General features: G+C 43.0%; 1 protein-coding gene across 1 annotated transcript; it reads right to left on the bottom strand.

The window, feature by feature from the left end:
- Positions 1-490: 490 nt before the first annotated feature.
- Positions 491-7,148, bottom strand: LOC133891985 (L-ascorbate oxidase homolog). The gene is made up of 8 exons (XM_062332717.1): positions 6,849-7,148; positions 6,627-6,736; positions 2,838-3,108; positions 2,601-2,703; positions 2,131-2,476; positions 1,628-1,993; positions 1,441-1,519; positions 491-985 (listed from the first exon to the last, which is right to left on the bottom strand). The coding sequence occupies exons 1-8, from the start codon at positions 7,014-7,016 to the stop codon at positions 773-775; spliced, it is 1,656 nt and encodes a 551-aa protein (XP_062188701.1). The 5' UTR covers positions 7,017-7,148; the 3' UTR covers positions 491-772.
- Between the last annotated feature and the right edge of the window lie 13,104 nt (positions 7,149-20,252).

The raw sequence follows: 20,252 nt of genomic DNA, 5'->3' as shown, positions 1-20,252 counted from the left end.
CGTTACGATGTAGTTCTTATCTTTTTTTCTTCTCCCATCGGTCATTCCATCAGTTTTTACATGTATAGACAGATATGTGAGGAACATTGTTTCATTTTTTTTGGATGTTTTGTTCCAGTAGCAGAACATATATAGATGGATCTCTCTGTAGTTGTGTTGCATGTTGGTTTGAAAAACTTTCAGAAGAGATTCAGCTTATAACAATTATACCTCTGATTAAACCATGCAAAAAAGTACTATACTTGTAGATGTTATTGCTATTGTTGTATAATTTTATCGATGCATTTTTCAGTGAATGCTTATATTATTTTCATCCTAGTAACAAGCTGCTCCCTTAAAAAAAAAAAGTAACAACCTGCTCGTAAACCAAACGAGCAAGGTAAATTGGTTTTTCTACTCATTATATTAAACGAGCCAAACGACTCAAACGAATCAAGCTGTCTCGTTATTCAGCCCTATGATCCAGCATATTATACCTTATTAAGAATAAGAGTAATGTAGCAAGATGCTGCACGATTGTTTATATCCATGTAACCCATCACTAAAAACAATTGCGTTGCATAAAGGAATCAAGCAAAATGCAGACACAAATGAACATTGACAGTAGTATTGCATGGTCTAATCTGAGCTATAAATGGCATATGCTTCTGCAGATATTCAGCAACATTTTAAACTTTGAGGTCACTCTTCTTCGAGCCTTCCTTCGGAGTAAGTTCCTGTGCCTACGTTTTCTCCAGACCAACTCAGACAAGCTCTGGCCCGCCGTCCCAACTCAGAGCAGCCTGGTTGGGCGACCGGCGACCCGGCCGCAGAGGAGCGCGTTCTTGGGGATCGCGTACTCGTCGCGCAACGACGTCGACGGCGTCCAGACGCGGAGGTAGAACTGCTGCCCCAGATACTGCCTGGCCCAGTTCTCCGACCTGACGTTCCACATGCCGACGTTGTCCAGGGCCATGTAGATCGCTGTCCATGACCTGGGGTAAACCTGATGGAGGCACAGATGCGTCAGTTTCCAAGTACTTGCCAAAGCAGCATCACACGATTACTGGTTCAACATAGTGGTAAATTTCATGAGGAAAAAGTCATCAGGGAAATGAAATGTGATAGCCATCAAAGCAGTAGGCTGGTGGAAGAGTATGACACTGTGGCTTTCCTGATGTGGATTGATCACTACAACGTTTCTGAAAGGCAAGAACTTAACCAACACGGCGGCTGAATGGGCAACTTGGATGGCCGAGCTATGCAATGCCCAATGCTACAGGTGAAAAATATAATACGCCTGTACATGTGCTGCAGACTTGTGATGAAAAGACTTGACCGAATCATATTCAACTCCAAAGAACACTGTCATTTCCACCCAGTTTCTAAACAAAATATTTAGTAAAACACAGTTTCAGCTTCAAGAGTGAGATATATTCAGAAGAAAGCACAGCATCATACCTGAACTGTGTACCGTGAAATGCCATCCCTCAAATTGTAGCCCTGCCTGCTTGCGGACGACCATTTTCCTCCATCCATTCTACACACACATTTACATCCATTCAGATAACCAAGAGTAAACGGACACAAGAAAGAAAAAAAAACTCCGAACACTTCACATTCTTGAAAGTGGATACGATGTTCATACCCGACGACCCAGAAGGCGTAGCCGTCGATGTGCCAGGACTGCACCTCGTCCTCGTTGTTCTCAAACACAATCTCGACGTAATCCCTGTAATTCGCCCCCATGACCGACGTCTGGAGGTAGGCGCTGCCGTAGGTCGGGTTGTCGGCGATGGTGCCCACCGAGAACACGCCGGAGATCTTGTAGTAGTCGGCGATCTTGAGCGGGGTGTCCGCGTTGACGTACGACACGCTGTTCACCGCGTACCTCTGCTTCCCGTTGATAGTCGCCGCCGAGTTGGCCAGTCTGATGGTCCTGGCCACCGGCACCAGACCGTAGTGGTAGGAGCCCTGCGGATTCGGCCTGGGCCCGCTCGCCGTGAGGTTCCATCTGGTTGCAAAGTTTGTAGCACCAAGCGAGGCATACATGTCAGCTAGTTCACTGATCACTGAGACGCTAGTCTGAACTTGTCTGAAGAAACTGAAGAGATCTGACGGACTGAACCAGTGATATCAATGCAGTGCTACCTGATAGATCGGGCCTGATTGAGTGACCAGTCGATCTGGATGGTGGGGCCTCCGGGCAGAGGGCCGGGTGCCTCGCCGGCGGAGTTGGTGTAGTGCAGGACGGCCGTGGTGGAGATGATCTTGCTGGTGAAGCGCGTGGAGACGACAATGGCGTAGTCGAACCCGGGCTGGTCGGCGGTTAGGAGCACCGAGTAGGACTGGCCGAGGTGCACGTCCAGGGAGGAGTAGGTGGTCTGCATGCTGTGCGACCCCTCCACCTCGACGAGTTTCATGGTGTGCCCCTGGAACCTTATGTTGAGGGAAGTGGCCAGCCCCACGTTGGTGATCCGGAAACGGTACGTCTTGCCTGCAATGCACGAAGATTCAGAGGCCCATTAGTTAAAAACCTGTCTGCAACTACTAACTGTGAGGAGTGATCAGCTGAGATTTGCTGCAGAATGGCCACATTTGCACTGATAGATCGTGCTTACCAGGCTGGACGGTGAAGGTGTAGCCATTCCAACTTCGGCCGTTGATCAGCAAGCCGTCTGGGAAGCCAAGCGCCTTGCCGCTGTCAAGCGTGTACCTCAAGTCCTGTCAGTCCAAGAACAATCTCCGTGTCAGATCAGCGAAAGCACTGCTTAATTTATACGAGATTGTTCTGCCCGTTTCTGCTGATTAAGCTGCTCTCTGACAAACAACGCAAGATTTTCGAGCTGACGACGTACGGTGTGGTCGGCCTTGTACCAGTCGCCGATGAGGACGGTGTAGTCCGCGGCGGGCGGCGGGAACGGGACGGGGATCATGGGGCGGCTGAGGACGCGGATGCCGCCGAAGCCGCCGGCGGCCTTGTGGAAGGCGAGCGAGGGGAAGTAGTAGTAGGTGCCGATCTGGTCCTTGGCCTGCAGGATGTAGGTGAAGTTGCCGCCGGGCGGGATCGGGCACGTCGTGCCGGCCACACCGTCCTCGAACGAGTTCCGCCGCTGCTGGATCCCGCTCCTGCATGCAGCATGCGTTACAAGCACCGGTCAGGTCATTAGAAATCAAGTCACGTTTCACAATGCCAGCAGCAGCTCAAGCTTCTCAGTCGCATTAATTTGCTTCGTTGTTTGTTTAATTAGCTAGGTTTGATCGATCCTCTGCCGTGTCAAATTAAAGTTTGAGAAATTCACGAGTCGCAGACGTCGATCGCCGGGTACGACACGAGCTGGGTTCGGACACGCGTATGTCAGTCGCGGCCTCGGAGTCGTCGTTATCACGAGGCGACACGTTGCACGGCGCTGCATGGCACGTTCTCTTGTCCGTGCCATTGTACTGCGTAACGTAGGTGCTCTGGATGAGCTTGCTGCTGTGGTATATTCTCGAGGCGCCATGTGAGTGTGCATGGTTAGAATTTGGCGTTCCAGCAGAGTACTGGAGTAGTTGCATCTGCCTGGTTCGGCCTGTACTCCAAAATGAATCGTTTTCAACGTACGGTTGCCGTTCCGACGAACGGTTCTATCTCTGCGCCATCCGATCCATCCAGAGTGCGTGTGATCAAGATCAACCACATGATCGGAACAGAACTGCTGCATGTCCATGGTCGAGGTTGCGAGCCGTCTTGCCAATTGCCTCCACCTTCCTCTCGCTCCTTTTTCGCGCTTCCCTCTCTCCTTTTCGAGCCCCATCACGACCTTAAGCGAGCCCATCACGACCTTAAGCGAGCAGATGCCTTTCTCCCCGTTTGCGCAGCCACTTGAGTGTGATGCTCTGGCCTATGGAACGCAAAAAATTCCACTAAACCATGCGAAAGAATTGTTTATCAGATCTGTTCATTAGCGTTGAGATTCATGCTTAAGAATAAATAAAATATATATATACAATATGTAAGAGAATTAATAAATATACGAGTACTACATTCGAGGAATAGACGACTGAGATAAAAGCAAATTCTATAAAATCTTCCTATGAAAGATCTCCCTAAGACCTTGATCTAGTCGCATATCTTCTGACCTAATAACTGGGTTGAAAAGAATAAAAAGTAAGAAGATACGTATTATCACAGAAAATAAGATCTTTTGTAGGATATAATCCTATAAAATTTACTTCTGAGATAGACTGTATATAAAAAACATGCAAAGTCGTATTTGTTGCGTACGCCCTAAAGCTAAATTTGTGCGCGCGGCAATCAGTGGTCGATCGGCTCACATCTCGCCATCGCCTACATGAGACACGGCTCGACAACAATTCCGTCTCCATATCCATCAAGCCGTTGTCACGTCCATGCAAGTTGCCACGCAACGACCATCCCACATGCATTGCAACCCAACCAGTCAACCACATACGTACGTATTAACGTGTTGCACACATCGCGATCGCGAGGCCTCCTCCTCATAACCCATGGCCATAATGGCACACAGCTTGATCAGCCCGGCGAAAGGCTGCGGATGATCAAGCTGCCATTCTGCAGCATTCCAGTGTGTTTTCCTTTTCGACAAGGTAACTTCTTATATACTCACTCCCTTTAAAAATACAAGACATGTTTTGTTTTAAAGAAATCGAATTTTATATAATTTGATCAATAATTAGTTAAATTATAAATATGTTTAGTGTATAAAATTATAAAATTAGATTCACATTTTAAAACTCTTTCACGCTAGATTGGTTTGTAACCGTAAACTATATATTTTATGAGAACACAATAGTCAAAGTCTAACTTTAAAGATCGAACCAAAATAAAATACGTCTTGTATTTTTGAATGGAGGGAGTACATGTGATTGTTGACGCAGCCACTGAAAGGTGCAAATGTTGTTAACAAACAAATCTTATTGACTCTGCTCAGTGTTATCTAAACACTGACACGGTATCAAAATTCAACTTGAATTCGATAGGTTTGATTTTGAAAAAAAAATGAACATGGGTGGTCAGTAACACTGAGTCTGCTGCAACAGTTCAGCAGGACCCATTTGTCACCATGTATAGTTTGCTATTTTGCTCCTACAGTACTATTTCTGCAGTGAACCGTCCAGTATCTCCCTTCGGCATACGCTCCGAAACCAGCTACGAGTCGGCCAAGCAGGACGTCTGCTGCGCGGTCCCTGGTCCAGCCCCAGTACAGGATCGCAGCCAAGAAACTAAGTCGCACGTTGCTTTCTACCACATCGTTTTAAACGAAATTTTACCATAACATTCCAATTATCCTGTCCTAATCGCCCAATGATGCCATGAGCTGTTGCGAAATGTCAAGCTAAACCGCCGACATGGTATGGAGTATTATCTCGGTAGGCGATGTGGTTTTGTCGTTTAATAAGGCTATTGAAATCCGTCTTCAGTGGAGCGGTAGGTACAGTGACCAGCTCACTCACTGGAGCAGAGCACTTCGTTTCAGCTGTGGTGTGTGTGAAGAGTGATGTAAGATGTGATTGCATTTTGCATTCAGTAATGTCAAACAAAAGAATCGCTTGTTGGAATCACGATAGATATAGCCGTTTGGATAGTTTTTTTTTTCCAGTTTTTTTCTTAAAAAAATTTAGAAGCTATCTAAATGTTTGGTTTTTGATTTCGGTTTCTGGAGCTATCTAAATGTTTGGTTTTTGATTTCGGTTTCTGGTAGTTTTGGATTGGCTATGGTTGGAATAAACTAAAAAAATAAGAAATATGTTTTGATTTTTAGTGTACTGAGAAGCTAAAAATTTATTATAAAAACAACAACTAAAACTTAATAGCCACAGCCACTTCCTCGGTTACCCAAAAACTTTGAAACCATAACTTATCTAAACATGTCCATAATTTAGCACCGGACTATATACTCCTAAATTACAACCAGTGTTTAATTTGCTACCTACTTGTTAGGGATGCTATCTTAGATTGCCACCGGATAGATTGCAACTGGACTTCAGATTGTAAGTTGGATGAGTGCTAGTCTCTAGCATATAAAACATGATACCAGACTGTATACTCCTAAATTGCAACCAGTATTTAATTTGCTACGTGGTTGTTAGGGATGCTATCTTAGATTGCCACCGGATGGATTGCAACAGGACTTCAGATTTTAAGTTGGATGTTAAGTGCTAGTCTTTAGCATATAAAACATGATTTAGTTTCTATAGATATTCTCTTCCTATCTAATGAAAATTTTTAAAATTTAAATAGTTTATTCACTTTTATCATTCACCATTATCATTCGCTATGTATATTGGATCCGTTTTCTTAATAAAAATAAAAATAAGGGAGAAATTAGCGAATAATTTTTTTATTTTTCAAATTCAATTTGAAATCAAATTATGATAGTGTTTCCGACGTATTTATTCAGCGATACTCTCATGACGTATTTACATCTTCATATCTGAAGTTTGTTATTAATATTACCGCGTACACTATGCAACATAAACTTAAGATGAATTAGCTGCTACGATCTACGAACGAGCAGCCGAGTACGCACGTCGTACGTGCAAGGAGAAGATACGTTAACGTTGGTGAAACGGATGGATTCATGCAGGAGGAGGAGGGAAGGAAGAGGAGCAGTAAGCAGTAGTACCAGGAGAGGAGGAATGGCTCGTTGAGCTTGTTGAAGACGTTGATGATGAGATTGTCGTTGGTGACGGCCTCGACCTGCGGCCCCGGGAACTGGTTGTTGATCAGGATCCCCTGCAAAAGCAATTCCACATGCGTGGTCATCAGGGCAGGCTCCGCCGTACGTCCCAATGCAAATCGAACGGGGGAAGCAAACCAAGTACAGTGAGAATGTACTGTAGCACACCTGCTGCTTGACGCCGAGCGGGGAGATGTCGCCGTAGGTGACCGTCCACGTGAAGAACCGGTACGGGTCGTCGCCGGCAACGAGGACCGAGAGCAGCGGCGGCAGCAGCAGCAGGCCGACGAAGGACAAGCGACGAGCAGCGGCGGCACCGGCATTGCCGCCTGCCATTGCGCTGAACCGAACGAACCTGCAGAGAGCTTCCCCGGAGCAATGGAGGGAGGAAGATGGGCAAGGTTGGTGAGGAGACCTGTGAGGGGTATAGGGAGCAACTATGCGGTCGTTAGCATGAGCGCATTTGCTCCAAAAGCAACTGGTTTCGTGGAGACGGAAAGTAGAGAGAATGGAAGCAAAATTTATACGATTTTGTCTTACGAAAGATTATTTTCTCTGTGATGATATATGTCTATTTTTCCAGCTCAGCTATTAAATCATAGAATGAATAGTATGGATAAGGTCTCACGAGAATCTTTATAGACCTTGAATAAAGTCTTACGAAGATTTTTCTGAACAGGATCCTATAGAATATGTTTTTTCGGAGGGAAAGGGCACGATGAGAATAGAGTGCGGGAGTGCAGGAGCCGGGAGGTGGTGCCGGGTTTTGGCTTTTGCAGTGGCTATGACCGTAGGGTGTCGGACCGGATCACCAAATTGGTATAGGCACTAAGGAAGGCGCCTCTTACGGTGGTGTGGGAGATACAAGTGGATTTTATTGTTGGTCTGATTTTATTAAGTAACTGAAGTTGCTACATAATTACTATTTATTTTCTGCTATCTTATCAGTTGATTCTAAAAGCATAAGCCGTTTTGAATGTCTTCACTATATGAGATGGTAAAACTGTATGCAGGCTTTTTATCACGGAAAATAAGAAAACGCCTAAACATCAAGCAACTGAAAACAAAAAAAAAAAATATCTTTCCCGCAGGAGGCACATTGAGCTATACTAGGTATATTTCAAGTGATTGGAATAGAATAATTATTGCTCAAACAAATTTGGCATACTGCTTATTTGGAAGCTAAGCTAGCTTGCTCAGTGGTTCTCTCTTTTTTCTAGCTGTTCTCTATCGTACTCACGCGGGCTCATACTTTGAACCTAAAAATAAGAATGCATGTGACCAGTTTGAGCATAATTAGTACTATAGCAGAAAATGAGAATGCAATTTATCGTGGATAGCCTCTCGCAGAAAATGCTTCAGCTTGATCTAGCAGACATGATATTGTCTGAGTTGTATTGTTGTAAAATTGGATTTTCTCTCTTTTGATGATATGGTTATATCTGCCAATGGGGAATGAGATATGTAAAAAGTTTCATTTGAATAGGTCCATTTATGTAGATTCTATCCAATTCCATGATCATCCGTGCCAAGTACATGTAAGGGCAAAAATATCTTTTGGGTGCTGATTAAACACCGTCAACCCCTTAACAGAGTTGGGGCAATGAGAATGCTCATTTTCAAATAGTAGAGGCAATGGTGCAAAGTGAAGGAAACAACTCAACAAGGGCAAACGAGCATTTATAAACTAAAGTTGGGGCAAATATGCAAATGCCTCTGGAGCCCGCGCCTAGCCAACTCCTACAATGAACCCAGATTGCCAATGACAACCGACGAGCAGGTCCCGTATCACGCGGAAGAAAATACATGCGCGACGTCCGGGTGTGTGAGCGAAAATGTGTGATTCAGCTGTCACGAGATGATGAGAAACCAGAGTTTGCCAAATGGACGGTCCAGTCCTACCCAAATACACTACTATTACACCATATATTTTATATAGTATTAGATCTAAATAAATTATATAAGATATTAAAAAATAGCAACAGCTAAATAGATCGTACCGTGCCGATCCGTCGTATCGCGGCTCCGGTCCAACCACGGTCCAAGCCGTCGTGCTGTGCTGACCTGATCCGTTAGCCACCATACCGTGCCAAGATCAGACTAAAATGACCGTGCCTTGTGTCGGCCATTTAGCCCGACGTACTTAGCCACTTTTACGAGAAACCGTGGGATAGGGCGTATCATAGAGGCCACTGCCCATCGCCACCACCCGTCGGACGCTTCTTTCCACTCAATGTTGTTGCCAATTCGCCATCGATCTGTTGGTTAGTTCGGGCATTCGGCAAAAAGGCAAAACACTCACCATTGTCGCAGCCACACAAGCGGCGCTATGTTCCTTGCCATCGAACGTCGAGAGGGGGGGGGGGGGACGGCCGGGTGATTCTCATTTGGGGAAACGGACGGTGGTCACAGCAAGTTAGGTTTAGGATGCTGCCTGCAGCTCTTGTTGGGTCCAATCGTGGAGACCGTGAAAGCTTGCCGGATCAGTGGAGGTCGGGCCCCGACTGCGGCACTACTAGCACTGGCTTGCACTTCGACTGCGAGCGAGTGGTATCTTGTACTACTATTTGACGCCAAACCGCGTCCGTGCTTGGGCATGTCCCTACAGATGTCAGGATGGCGTATGGCATACATAGCTGGCCTGGCTGCTACGGGGCCTGCAGGACCCTTCGATTCAATGGAAAGCATGCTCATTCTTTCGCACTTTGCACGGCTCTCATCCATCAGCCCAGCTAGGCAGCTTGGTACTTCGATCCTTTGTTTTTGGGTAATCTGTGCCACTGCGATGCTTTACACCTAAATTGCTAGTTGCTCTTCTTAAATTAGACATCGCTAGTTTGCCCCTGAAATTTAAAATTGAAACTTCCGTTTATCCTTGTTTTACCCTTCCGTTAGCTCCTATTAGATTTAGCCATTTAAAAAAGAAAAAATGATCGATAATTCAACGTGGTTGCAAAAGACGGAAGTGCCCTTGTGCATGTACACTCGGTCCCAACTCGACCCCAACTCCTCGCTTGAAACCCTAGATTCCCAAATCAGTCAAAAGCAACAGTGGAAGAGCTAGACGTGAAGGCAATGGGGAAGAGCTTGGCGTGGAGAGGAGCGGCAAAACACGAGGAGAGAGAGCGAGAACTAAAGATCTGAGGTGGCCGGACTGTGGAGTTGGCATCTTGGGGCGGCACATGGCTTGAGGAGACAGAAAGGTTGCACATTTGTGGCTTTTGGTGCCGCGTGGTGAGGCGCCATGGGTCCGAGTACTGAATCCAGGTACTGACTTGAACTTTCGTTCTGTGAGTGTTAGTGTTTTCCATGATTTGGTAGGATATGGTTCGATTTGTTAGGATACGGTTCGAATTGGTGGGATGCATTTTGATTTAGCTTACTAGTTCAGTTTTTGTTGTTGTGGTGTGTAGGACGTTCCGTAGTAATTTGAAACTTGTTGTTAAAATTCGGTCATTTTTAGCTGTCCAGACTGGGGGCCAAAGACATATTACAAGTCCAAACCACTTTCTTTAAATGTCGAGAGGGATAGGTACTCGATAGAACAGTTAGTAGGTGATGTGGGGGCACATGTTGTTTGGGGTTTGAAGCAGTATCTAACCTTGTGGGGTTCACTGGTTGATGCTTCTATCGAAATTCGGACCGATCAGCAACTCTTAGATTGGTTGGATATGCATAAGGAGAAAGGAGTAGTCCATATTGATGCCTAGGCGAATAATTTTATTGGGCATATAGAGCATATTTCTCCAACCAAATAGAGGTCTCATCCTGCTATGAGGAACAATATAGGTCATAATCCACCATGCACTCCACCTATACTTTTAGATCCTCCAGTTCAAGTAACTCAACCCACCACAGATGAGAAATCCACCATAGATGAGAGAGACACTACATATAAGAGAGACAACACAAAAGCACCTGGTCAACCTACCAAACATGCCAAAAAGGCCAGAAAAACAGCTCATGATGATGAGGAATTGGTAGGAGTGGATGATGAGGGCATATACTCTGTTGCTGGATCACATGAAGTGGCAAGTGACATCAGCTATGACACTGCTGCAGCTACTTCTTCTTACTCTAACTCAGAACTCAGAATCTAACACTGGCTATGATGGTGATGATGTAGTAGTAGATGACGATGATGACTCTGAACCAGTCTTTTGCTATGACATTAACAATCCATGTGTTGATGAAGGTATGATCTACCTAGATGTGAACTCGGTCAAGGCAGCATTAACACATCATGCAATCATTACCGGTTATGTTGTCCAAACTGTTAAGAGAGACAAAAGTAGATTCAGAGCTAAGTGCAAAAAGGCAGACAAGAGCTACAAATGGATGTTTTCTGCATCATCCGGTAAGAAATTCTATGGTTGCAAGGCAAGTGCTTTAGTCTCCTTGTTTATTTTTTGACCCTTAATTCTTTTTTTCTATAATAATTATTGATGATGATTACTCATTTGCAGATTAAGACAAACAGGCCGGCCATGTTTGTAGTTTTGTGAATAAGTGTGGGCACACAATGGCCACAACTAATTGGGTGGCAGAAAGAGTATAGAATGGTTGAAGGAGAAGCCAACAATGGGATCAAAGAAGCTATAGGATGAGTTAAATAAGAAGTACAAGTTTGAAGTTTCTTATGACAAGGTTTCAAGGGCAAAGAGAAGGCTCTTAACAAGTATATGGCAAGTGGGCCGATTGTTATGATCTGTTGCCCACTTTTAGAGCAGAACTTCTAAGGACAATGCCTGGAAGCATAGTTGAGATAGATACAGAAGAGTTCAAAAGGGATATTTGCTTCAGAAGACTCTTCATAGCACTGAAACCATGCATTGATGGTTTTTTGGAAGGCTGCAGGCCAGATATTGACATTGACTATACACACCTAACAGGAAAGGCAAGATGTCAATTGATAGTAGCTGTTGCAATAGATGACCACAACTGGTTCTGTCCAGTGGCATATGGAATCATTGAGATAGAGTCCAAGGAGAGTTGGACATGGTTCATTGAGAACTTAAAGAAAGCTATTGGTAATCCCAATGATTTGGTCATCAGTACTGATGCATGCAAGGGGATTAAGGGGGCAGTTGAACATATGGAATGTATAAGGCACCTATGGAAGAACTTCAAAAGGAAGTACTATGAACCATTGTTTGGTCAGAACATGTGGCCATCTGCTAAGAGCTACACACTGGACAAGTTTAACTACCATATGGGAAAGATCAAGGAGAAATGTCCTGATGCAATAGCTTATTTGGAGGAGAATCATCTGTACCTGTGGAGCAGGAGCAAGTTCTCTAAAGACTGCAAAGTAGACTACATCAGCAATAACCTATCTAAGTCCTTCAACAAGTGGATCATGAAGTAAAAGGAGCTACAAGTTGTGAACATACTTGATAAGATAAGGCAAATGATTGTGACTAAGTTTCATTTGAGACGCAGAATAGCTAGTCAAATGGATGGCAGAATCATCCCATCTATTGTCGAAGAACTCAATAAGAAGTCCAAGAATATGGTTGGTTATCAGGTTACAAGAAATGGTAATGATGAAGCTAAAGTTTCTTTCGTGACTAAGGCAGGGCAAGTAATAAAGCATGTTGTCAACTTGAAGCTGAAGACATGTACTTGCATGGCATGGCAAGTGTGTGGTAAGCCCTATGACCATGCATTAGCTTTCATTAGCTATCTAAGGGAATCTGACATCAATGAGTATGTGCATGAGTAATTTTTTGTTGGGAAGTTCAAGAAGGCATATGCTAGTGTGTTCTCTGCAATGACATTCAAGCACCAGTGGAAAAAGGTTGATATAGGATACACCATAAAGAAGTCCAAGTTAAGAAGTAAACCTGGGCACCCAAGGAAGCAGAGGATCAAGGGATCAGAAGGAGATGGCACTAAGAAGAAGATGAGGTGCACATATTGCAATGAATAAGAACATACATCAAAGCATTGCCAAGGAGGTCTTACAGCTAAGCAGAAGAAAAGAAAGCGCTCATCCATACAAACTAGACCACAGGAGGGAAGCAATGAACCCAATATTGCACACAGTCCAACACCTACAAGGAGGGGCAAGGAGAGGGCCACAAATTCCTCAGCTACTATAAATACTGATTCAACCAAGTAAGTCATGTGCACCTTACATAATATTGTTCAAGTCACAACATTATTTATTTATGTTTGATTACATATTGTAGTGCAAGTGAAGTTGCAGGAGTACCACCATCTAGCAGAGGCAGGGGCAGAGGAAGAGGAAGAGGAAGGAGAGGAAGCATTGCGCCAACAGGGCTTGCATATTGGTTGCTGCCTCCTTATGATGTAGTGTGGTCACTCTGTGTACTGCTTTTGTTGTGTGCTGCTTTTGTCTGCTGATTTTGCTGCACTACTATGAGACATATGATGGTTAAGTTCGAGTGTGTGGTTTGTTCAAGTACTTTGTGTTATGTTCAACATATATGTGTCGTTTAAGTACTATATAGTATTTTCTTTAAACAATAAAACCTGATATGTTGAAGTACCTATCAATTCCATTTATTTCTCATTGTATCAAGATTTAACATTACACTGCATGTTACATCTGGGAAGCCTTATATCCTACATACCAAGTATAAGCACAAACGTCATTATCTTAAAGTGGTTCAGACTCCTTTCCATTTCATTCATCTTCATGGGCACCTCTTTCAGAGCAGCCAGTTGCAACGCCATGGCATATAAAGCTTATACTTTGTACCCTGCATCTGCATTCTGGTTGCTCACTTCCTCGAGATAAGAACCGACACTGATAGTTGGCTAGAACCGGCTGTATCAGTGCCGGTTCTTGCCACGAACCGGCACTGATAATTATTACTGTCACAGCTCATCTTAAAAAATTCATAACTTTTTCATATAAAGTTGAATGGGGAAAAACTTTGTATGAAAATTATAGCTCTCGACGAGATCTACAACTTTATAGTTGAAAACTTTTTAATTTGAGGTCATTTAAATGCCCAAATAATTATAATAAAGTTACAGCAGTTGTCAATTACAGCTCACATTAAAAAATTCATAACTTTTTCACACGGAGTCGGATAGGAAAAAACTTTATATGAAAATTGTAGATCTCGACGAGATCTGAAACTTTGTAGTTGATTATTTTTTATTTGAGATCATTTAGATATCCAAATAGCTATTCAAATGTTTGAAGATGTCAAAAGGATTTATTTTGCTACTATACTCACGAACAGACGATAACTGAGATGGTTAGAGAGGTCATGCGTACGAACAGACTGTAAGGTCTTGAGTTTGAGTCTTTGTTACTGTATGCGAGCGAATATCACGTGATTTTGTGCATATTGGGCATAGTCGGGTAGGTTGTCTCTGGTCGTGAAAAAAAAATTGGAACTTTTTTTAGTCCGAAAAATGTTGAATCGAGATCGACTATCAGTGTCGGTTGGAGCCACCAACCGACATTGATAGTGATTTTCAGTGCTGGTTCCATACCCGATACTCATTGATAGTGATTTTTAGTACTGGTTCTATACCCGATACTGATAATCAGTGACTATCTCGTTACTGATGATGATTTTAAACCGATGAGATGTTTTAATGTAGTGTCTCCCGTCGATGTTGCAGGCCCAGCAGCACCGGCTCCCCACATCTCTTTCCCTACCCTCAACTCCACGGTTGCAACATGGCCAGACTTCTTGATGCAGGTGCCGCAAGGAGTGCGCGGAGGAGATTGGGTCAGAAGATAGAAGTTCAATCCAAAGAAAAGACAATCACGTAAATGAGAACATTACATGTACAAGAATCAAGAATGACGTACATAACAGCCCAATGGCACATGAAGCTATTCAACTAAGGCAAATTGTATTAGAGAAAGGGGATTAATTACATACAAAATTACCAAGTTGCAATTGCTCGCGTAGTTTTGACCGGACCGAGTTTATGGTTAGCATGGCACGCAGCTTGCATGAATTAATCTGCCCTTGGCCTAACTCAGCGGCAGACCCAGTGCCAGAGCGTTGGGTAGGTATCTGATTATATATTTTTTTTCTTTAGACGAACCGTGGGTTAGATCACATACTAAATTAAATTTAAGATAAATTTCAGAGTAGTTCTAGACCTACTGAACTACCCTTTGTATCTGCTACTAGCCTAACTTCTCTTCTTCCCCAACCCCATGCCGCCTTCTACCTCGTCTGCTACCACCACCGCGACGCCATCCTCCGTCTTGTTGTCTTGCCTGCCGCCCGCTACTACCGTCGGGTCGGATGACCTCACCGGCATTCCCTCTAGGACCAGTGCCTATGAAACCCTAACCCTAGACCAACTCCACAACCTAAAACTCTAACTGAACCCTAATCTCGCTGGAGACGACAAGCTCGCCACTAGAGGGTCCCAAACCTCCCAACCCTAACCCTAATCATTAGAAGAAGGGAGCATCAAGCTGCACTCGGGAAGACAGGAAGGAGGAGGAAGCATGTGTGAATATTCAATCAGGAAGTAAATTTTATAGGATCATATTAAAGAGATTCTCTTGAGACTCTATCTACACCATCCAATTCCTAATCTAACGGTTGAACTGAGAAAGAGAAAATAGATATGTATCATAATAAAAAATATATCTTTTATATAACCGAATCTTATAAATTTGCTTCGGTTCAATACCGCCTCAGCATGGGTAAGCACTTTAAGGACGAGCTACCTATAGGAATTCCCTCGAGCGACAATCGAACGATATGCTTCGCTGGCCGTGTTTTTGCTGGATGGGCCACGCGCTAGGCCGCTGCCGGCTGGGCTGCAAGCTTGGTGAGCCTTTGCTGGCTGGGGCCTGGCAGTGCCTGTAAGTACTGAAAACAGGATTTCTTTCCAGGAAAACTATAAACAAGATTGATTACTGAACCTAAACACCTAATTACCTGAACAGTGTATTAATATGATCTTTGGCCTCTGTCTTCCGTCGGCGAGCTGCAAATCGATCTGCAGAGGGGACTCAAGAAGCTAGGAGATCAAGCTAATGACCTACAATGTTCAGTCCCGGGAGGATGTTGTGGTCTACAAGAGGATGCAAGCCATCCGCGGCCTCGTGGAGAAGCATAATCCGGACATGATTTTTTACAAGTGATTAATTCATACCCAGGATTGATCGACAATGTTCTAGTTTATATATGTGGCTTATTTATTAGTAATTTCATGAGCCGTCATCTAATGAAATTTGACTGTTCGGTGTTCATGAGATTCCTTTTATAGGAGGTGACACCATATATCCGCAGCATCTTTGAGAGCTCTGCATGGTGGAAGGAGTACCACAGCTCACCAATGTACCCCGAAGAACAGGCAACCAATCAGAAGCAGGACTTCTTCCTACTGGTAACCCAACGACTTTGTCTAAATCTAAATAAAGATAATGCGTGAGTGTGGTGCGCTGTGTTAGATATGATCTCCGCTCACTCTAACTATCCTAACCAAATGGACCAAACGAAAAGTGAGCCTCACTCCAATACATAGTTGCGGTCTCTTTCTGCAAGGCGCACATATATAGGGGAGCATGGTACCTTATGGGATTAAGGTTCTCGTGAAGTTTAGGTTCATTCTAAAATTTTTATAAGATATTTCTATAAGATCCGGTCCTTTCACGGTGTATCGCAACAAAGCATATAAAGATGGCAACGGTCAGGTCAAGATCGGGTGGAGCAAAAACGCTCCCAACCTAAAATCCGAAACAGATCGGGTGGAGAAAAACGCTTCCAACCCAAAATCCGAAACAGATCGGGTGGAGCAAAAACGCTCCCAACCCAAAATCCGAAACATTTCTTAGATCCGAAAACCAAACCAGGTGCAAAAACCACGCTAGCCCCGATGGAGATCCAAGATTCGATGGGGACCGAAATCTGGCTTTCCCCAAGCACGGCGAGCCCAACCCTGGGCATCCCTCCTGTTAATGTTTGGTTGCACGCATGCAGAAATCTAAATCCAAATTGCATGAGCATGTATGACACCTGCCGGCGACCTGCTTGTTTCCACTCCATGAACAACGGCGAGAGGAGAAGGCCAGGATATGGGCTGGCTGCTCCATCCCCATCGGTGAGCTGCTCGATCTATACAGCAATTTCCTCACCTGCTTAGCTCCCTCCGCCGCCGCATATAGCAGATTGAAGGGCACGAAGCATAGGATGCGAGCTACAGATCGATTACTAGCTAATCCGCCGAGAAAGCACAAGAACAAATTTGAATGGAACGATTTTGCTCAAAGATTGGCAAGAGCAATCCTTTTCACACATGAGAACAAAAATGGAGATTTTACTCAAACATCACAACTCCCACCGCGGAGTGAGTCGTTGGAGGTCGGGACGGGTCATCGGCGAGGGGCCTGCTGGAGCCCGACCCAAAGGCATGGATGAGTGCTCCAAGGATCTCCGCGCTGAGGTGCTCCGCGGCTGCTGCCATGGAGCTCCGGAGCCCGGCGATATGCGGATCTGGGCGGAGATGATCAAGAAGGGCCGGAGACAAGGAAGTATTGTCGTTTGGGTCATATTTTGAAGGAGAAATGGATCGTCTTATTTGATCTTTAACCTTACTTCTTCCACTCTGATTACTATATATATTGTATTAAAGTTAAATACGTTAGGTAAATAAAGAAAGGAGTCACTCAAAACACAAGACTTTTAGAATTAATTCATACAGATATTTGCAGTCTTTTTTCCGTCATATCGGTAGATGGTTTTGATTCTTTCATTAACTTCACTGATAATTTCTTACATAATGGATATATCTTCCCTATTAAGGATCGATCTGAGTCTCTCAAAAAAATCGATTCATTCAAGGTTAAAGTGGAAAATCAGCACAATCTATCTAAAGATTAAGGTAGTAAGATTGGATCGATGGGGAAATATTACTGGCAAATTCCGGTCCCTTCGTCAGATTCCTTTAAGAAAATAGCATAGTAGCATAATATTCTACACCTGCTAAACCTCAGTAGAACAGGGTAACTGAGAAATGTAACCGCACACTTATGGATATGATCACTACTACAAAATTCATTTAGTGTGACGCCCCTATACAAACAGATCTATGGAGCCACTTATACAAATAGTACCACCGACTCCAAACTAGAACAGTCTGAGAAAATAGCAATGAGCAGCTGCAACAAAGCGGGACGCTACAGTACAGACGGTTATATACTACAACCGTCTACACTAATAGTACATATGTTTCTAGTTTAGAACCGCCTATATCTTTTTTTACAGACGGTTCTAATTTGGAACCGTCTGTAAGAAAGGATTAGTACAGACGGTTCTAAACTAGAACTATCTGTATTATTGGCAATAATAGTATATATAGTTTCAAATTAGAACTGTCTGTAAAAAAGGAATAATACAGACAGTTCTAAGTTTAAAACCTTTTATAATAATAATGTTCCACTCGTTTTAAGCATATATCTTATATAGATTATTTTCATACAATGGTCAACAATGAACGACAGCTAAAACGGTAAGGAAGGTTCACGTGAGCTTAGATGTTATGAGTTCGACTCCGTGAAAAATCGTGTGACTTGCGACCACACCTACATAATAATATAGAGGGCTGGTGTGGGTAGGAAAAATATATTTTAGATTTTTTTTTTAGCTTTAGAAAACTTAGTATAGATGGTTACAACAATGAGTTGTATGTACAAATGATTTGAATAGACGGTTCTATACAAATGATTTATACAGACTCTTTTTCACAAACGGTTCAAAAAAGTATCACACACGGGGTATACAAACTGTCTGTACAAATCATTTTTCTACTAGTGGATGCAGAGTATGCTTAGCTATTCTAGTTTACCAGTTGGACTATGGATGTAAGCACTTAAGACGGCTGTATACATTCTAAATCAGGTTTCCAGTAAATTAGTTCCCAAAACACCTTATGAATTATGGACTTAGAGGAAATTGAATTTGAAGTACTCAAACATGTGGGGCTATCCTATTGAAGTTAAAATATTTAATTTGTATATTGAAAAATTAGATCATAAGACAATCAGTTGCCACTTTATTAGGTATCCCGAAAGATCTAAGGGGGTATCATTTTTAATATCCAGATAGAATCACTAAATTTATAAAAACAAGATATAATATGTTCTTGGAGAACAGAGGGCTAGGGCCCAGGAAATTGATCTTGAGGAGAAGCGGGTTTACGTTCCCGCACCACTAATCCAAGAGACTTACGTCCATGTGCCCCTAGGTAGTTGCACCTTCAGTAGAAAATAATATTAGTGCACCCCTTGTTGAGATTTCTAAAATTTCTAATGATGCACCTAACAATGAACCTCAGCAATCTCCTACAGTACCTAGTCCTGGTCCTGCAGTACCTAATGAACAATCAAGAGATCACAACATGACAGGAGACCTAACATCTCGAACGATTATGTTGTCTACATGAATGAGGATGTTAATGATACAGGGAAGGCAAAAGATCCCAACTCGTATAAAGAGGCTATGATGAGTGAGCATTCGCATGAATGGTTTAATGCCATGAATGTATGGGACCTAGTAGAAATTCTTGACGGAGCCAAAACAGTAAGTTGTAAATGAGTTTACAAAACCAAGCATTACTCTAAGAGAAACATCGAAAGGTTCAAAGTAAGGCTCGTAGCAAAAGGCTTCCACAAAGAGAAGGGAATGATTATAATGAAACATTCTCTCCTGTATCAACTAAAGATTTTTTTTAGAATTATTATGGCACTTGTGGCTAATTATGATTTAGAACTATGTCAAATAGACGTGAAGATGTCATTCCTTAATAGTGACTTGGAAGAAAATATTTACATGGCTCAACAGAAAGATTTTATCATGGAAGGTAAGGAACATATGAGATGTTGGCTTAAGAAATCAATATATGGTCTAAAGGAAGCATCTAGACAGTGGTATCTCAAGTTTGATAAAGTCATAAGGAATTTTAGCTTTAAAAAAATGAAGTTGATAACTACATTTATGTAAAGTTTAAAGGGAGAAATACACCATCTTAGTTCTTTATGTGGACGGTATTTTATTGGCCAGCAGTGATAAGGATATGTTGTTTGAAGACCAAGAGATTTATTTTCTCTAATTTTGATATGAAGGATCTTAGTGAAGCTTCTCACGTTCTTGGTATTGAGAAAGGAGTATTGTGTTTGTCTCAAAAGGCATACATTGGCAGAGTACTGAAGAAGCATAATATGCATAAGTGCTCTATCTCGTTTGTTCTTATTGTTAAGGGCGATAAGTTTATGACATTTCAATATCCGAGGAACCAATATAAAGGTAATCAGATGTAGTCGGTTCCTTATGCTTCAGTTGTCAGAAGTATTATATATTCTCAAGTATGTACGCGTCATGATTTAGCTTTCATAACTGGGATGCTTGGAAGATACTAGTCAAATCTAGGACCAGATCACTGGAGAGCCGTTAAGAAAGTCATTCGCTATTTGTAAGGTTCTAAACATTTAGAAAATTCAATAACCCTGAAGTTGTTGATTATTCAGATGTAAACTTTACGGGGTGTGTGGATACTAAGAAATCTATGTTAAGTTATATGTTCACCCTCGCCGGAGGAGCTATCTCATGAAAAAGC

The sequence above is a fragment of the Phragmites australis genome, chromosome 15 (assembly GCF_958298935.1).
Source record: "Phragmites australis chromosome 15, lpPhrAust1.1, whole genome shotgun sequence".
NCBI lineage: Eukaryota > Viridiplantae > Streptophyta > Magnoliopsida > Poales > Poaceae > Phragmites > Phragmites australis.
The sequence above is the reverse complement of the archived record's forward strand: the minus strand, read 5'-3'. Positions and strand labels throughout refer to the sequence as shown.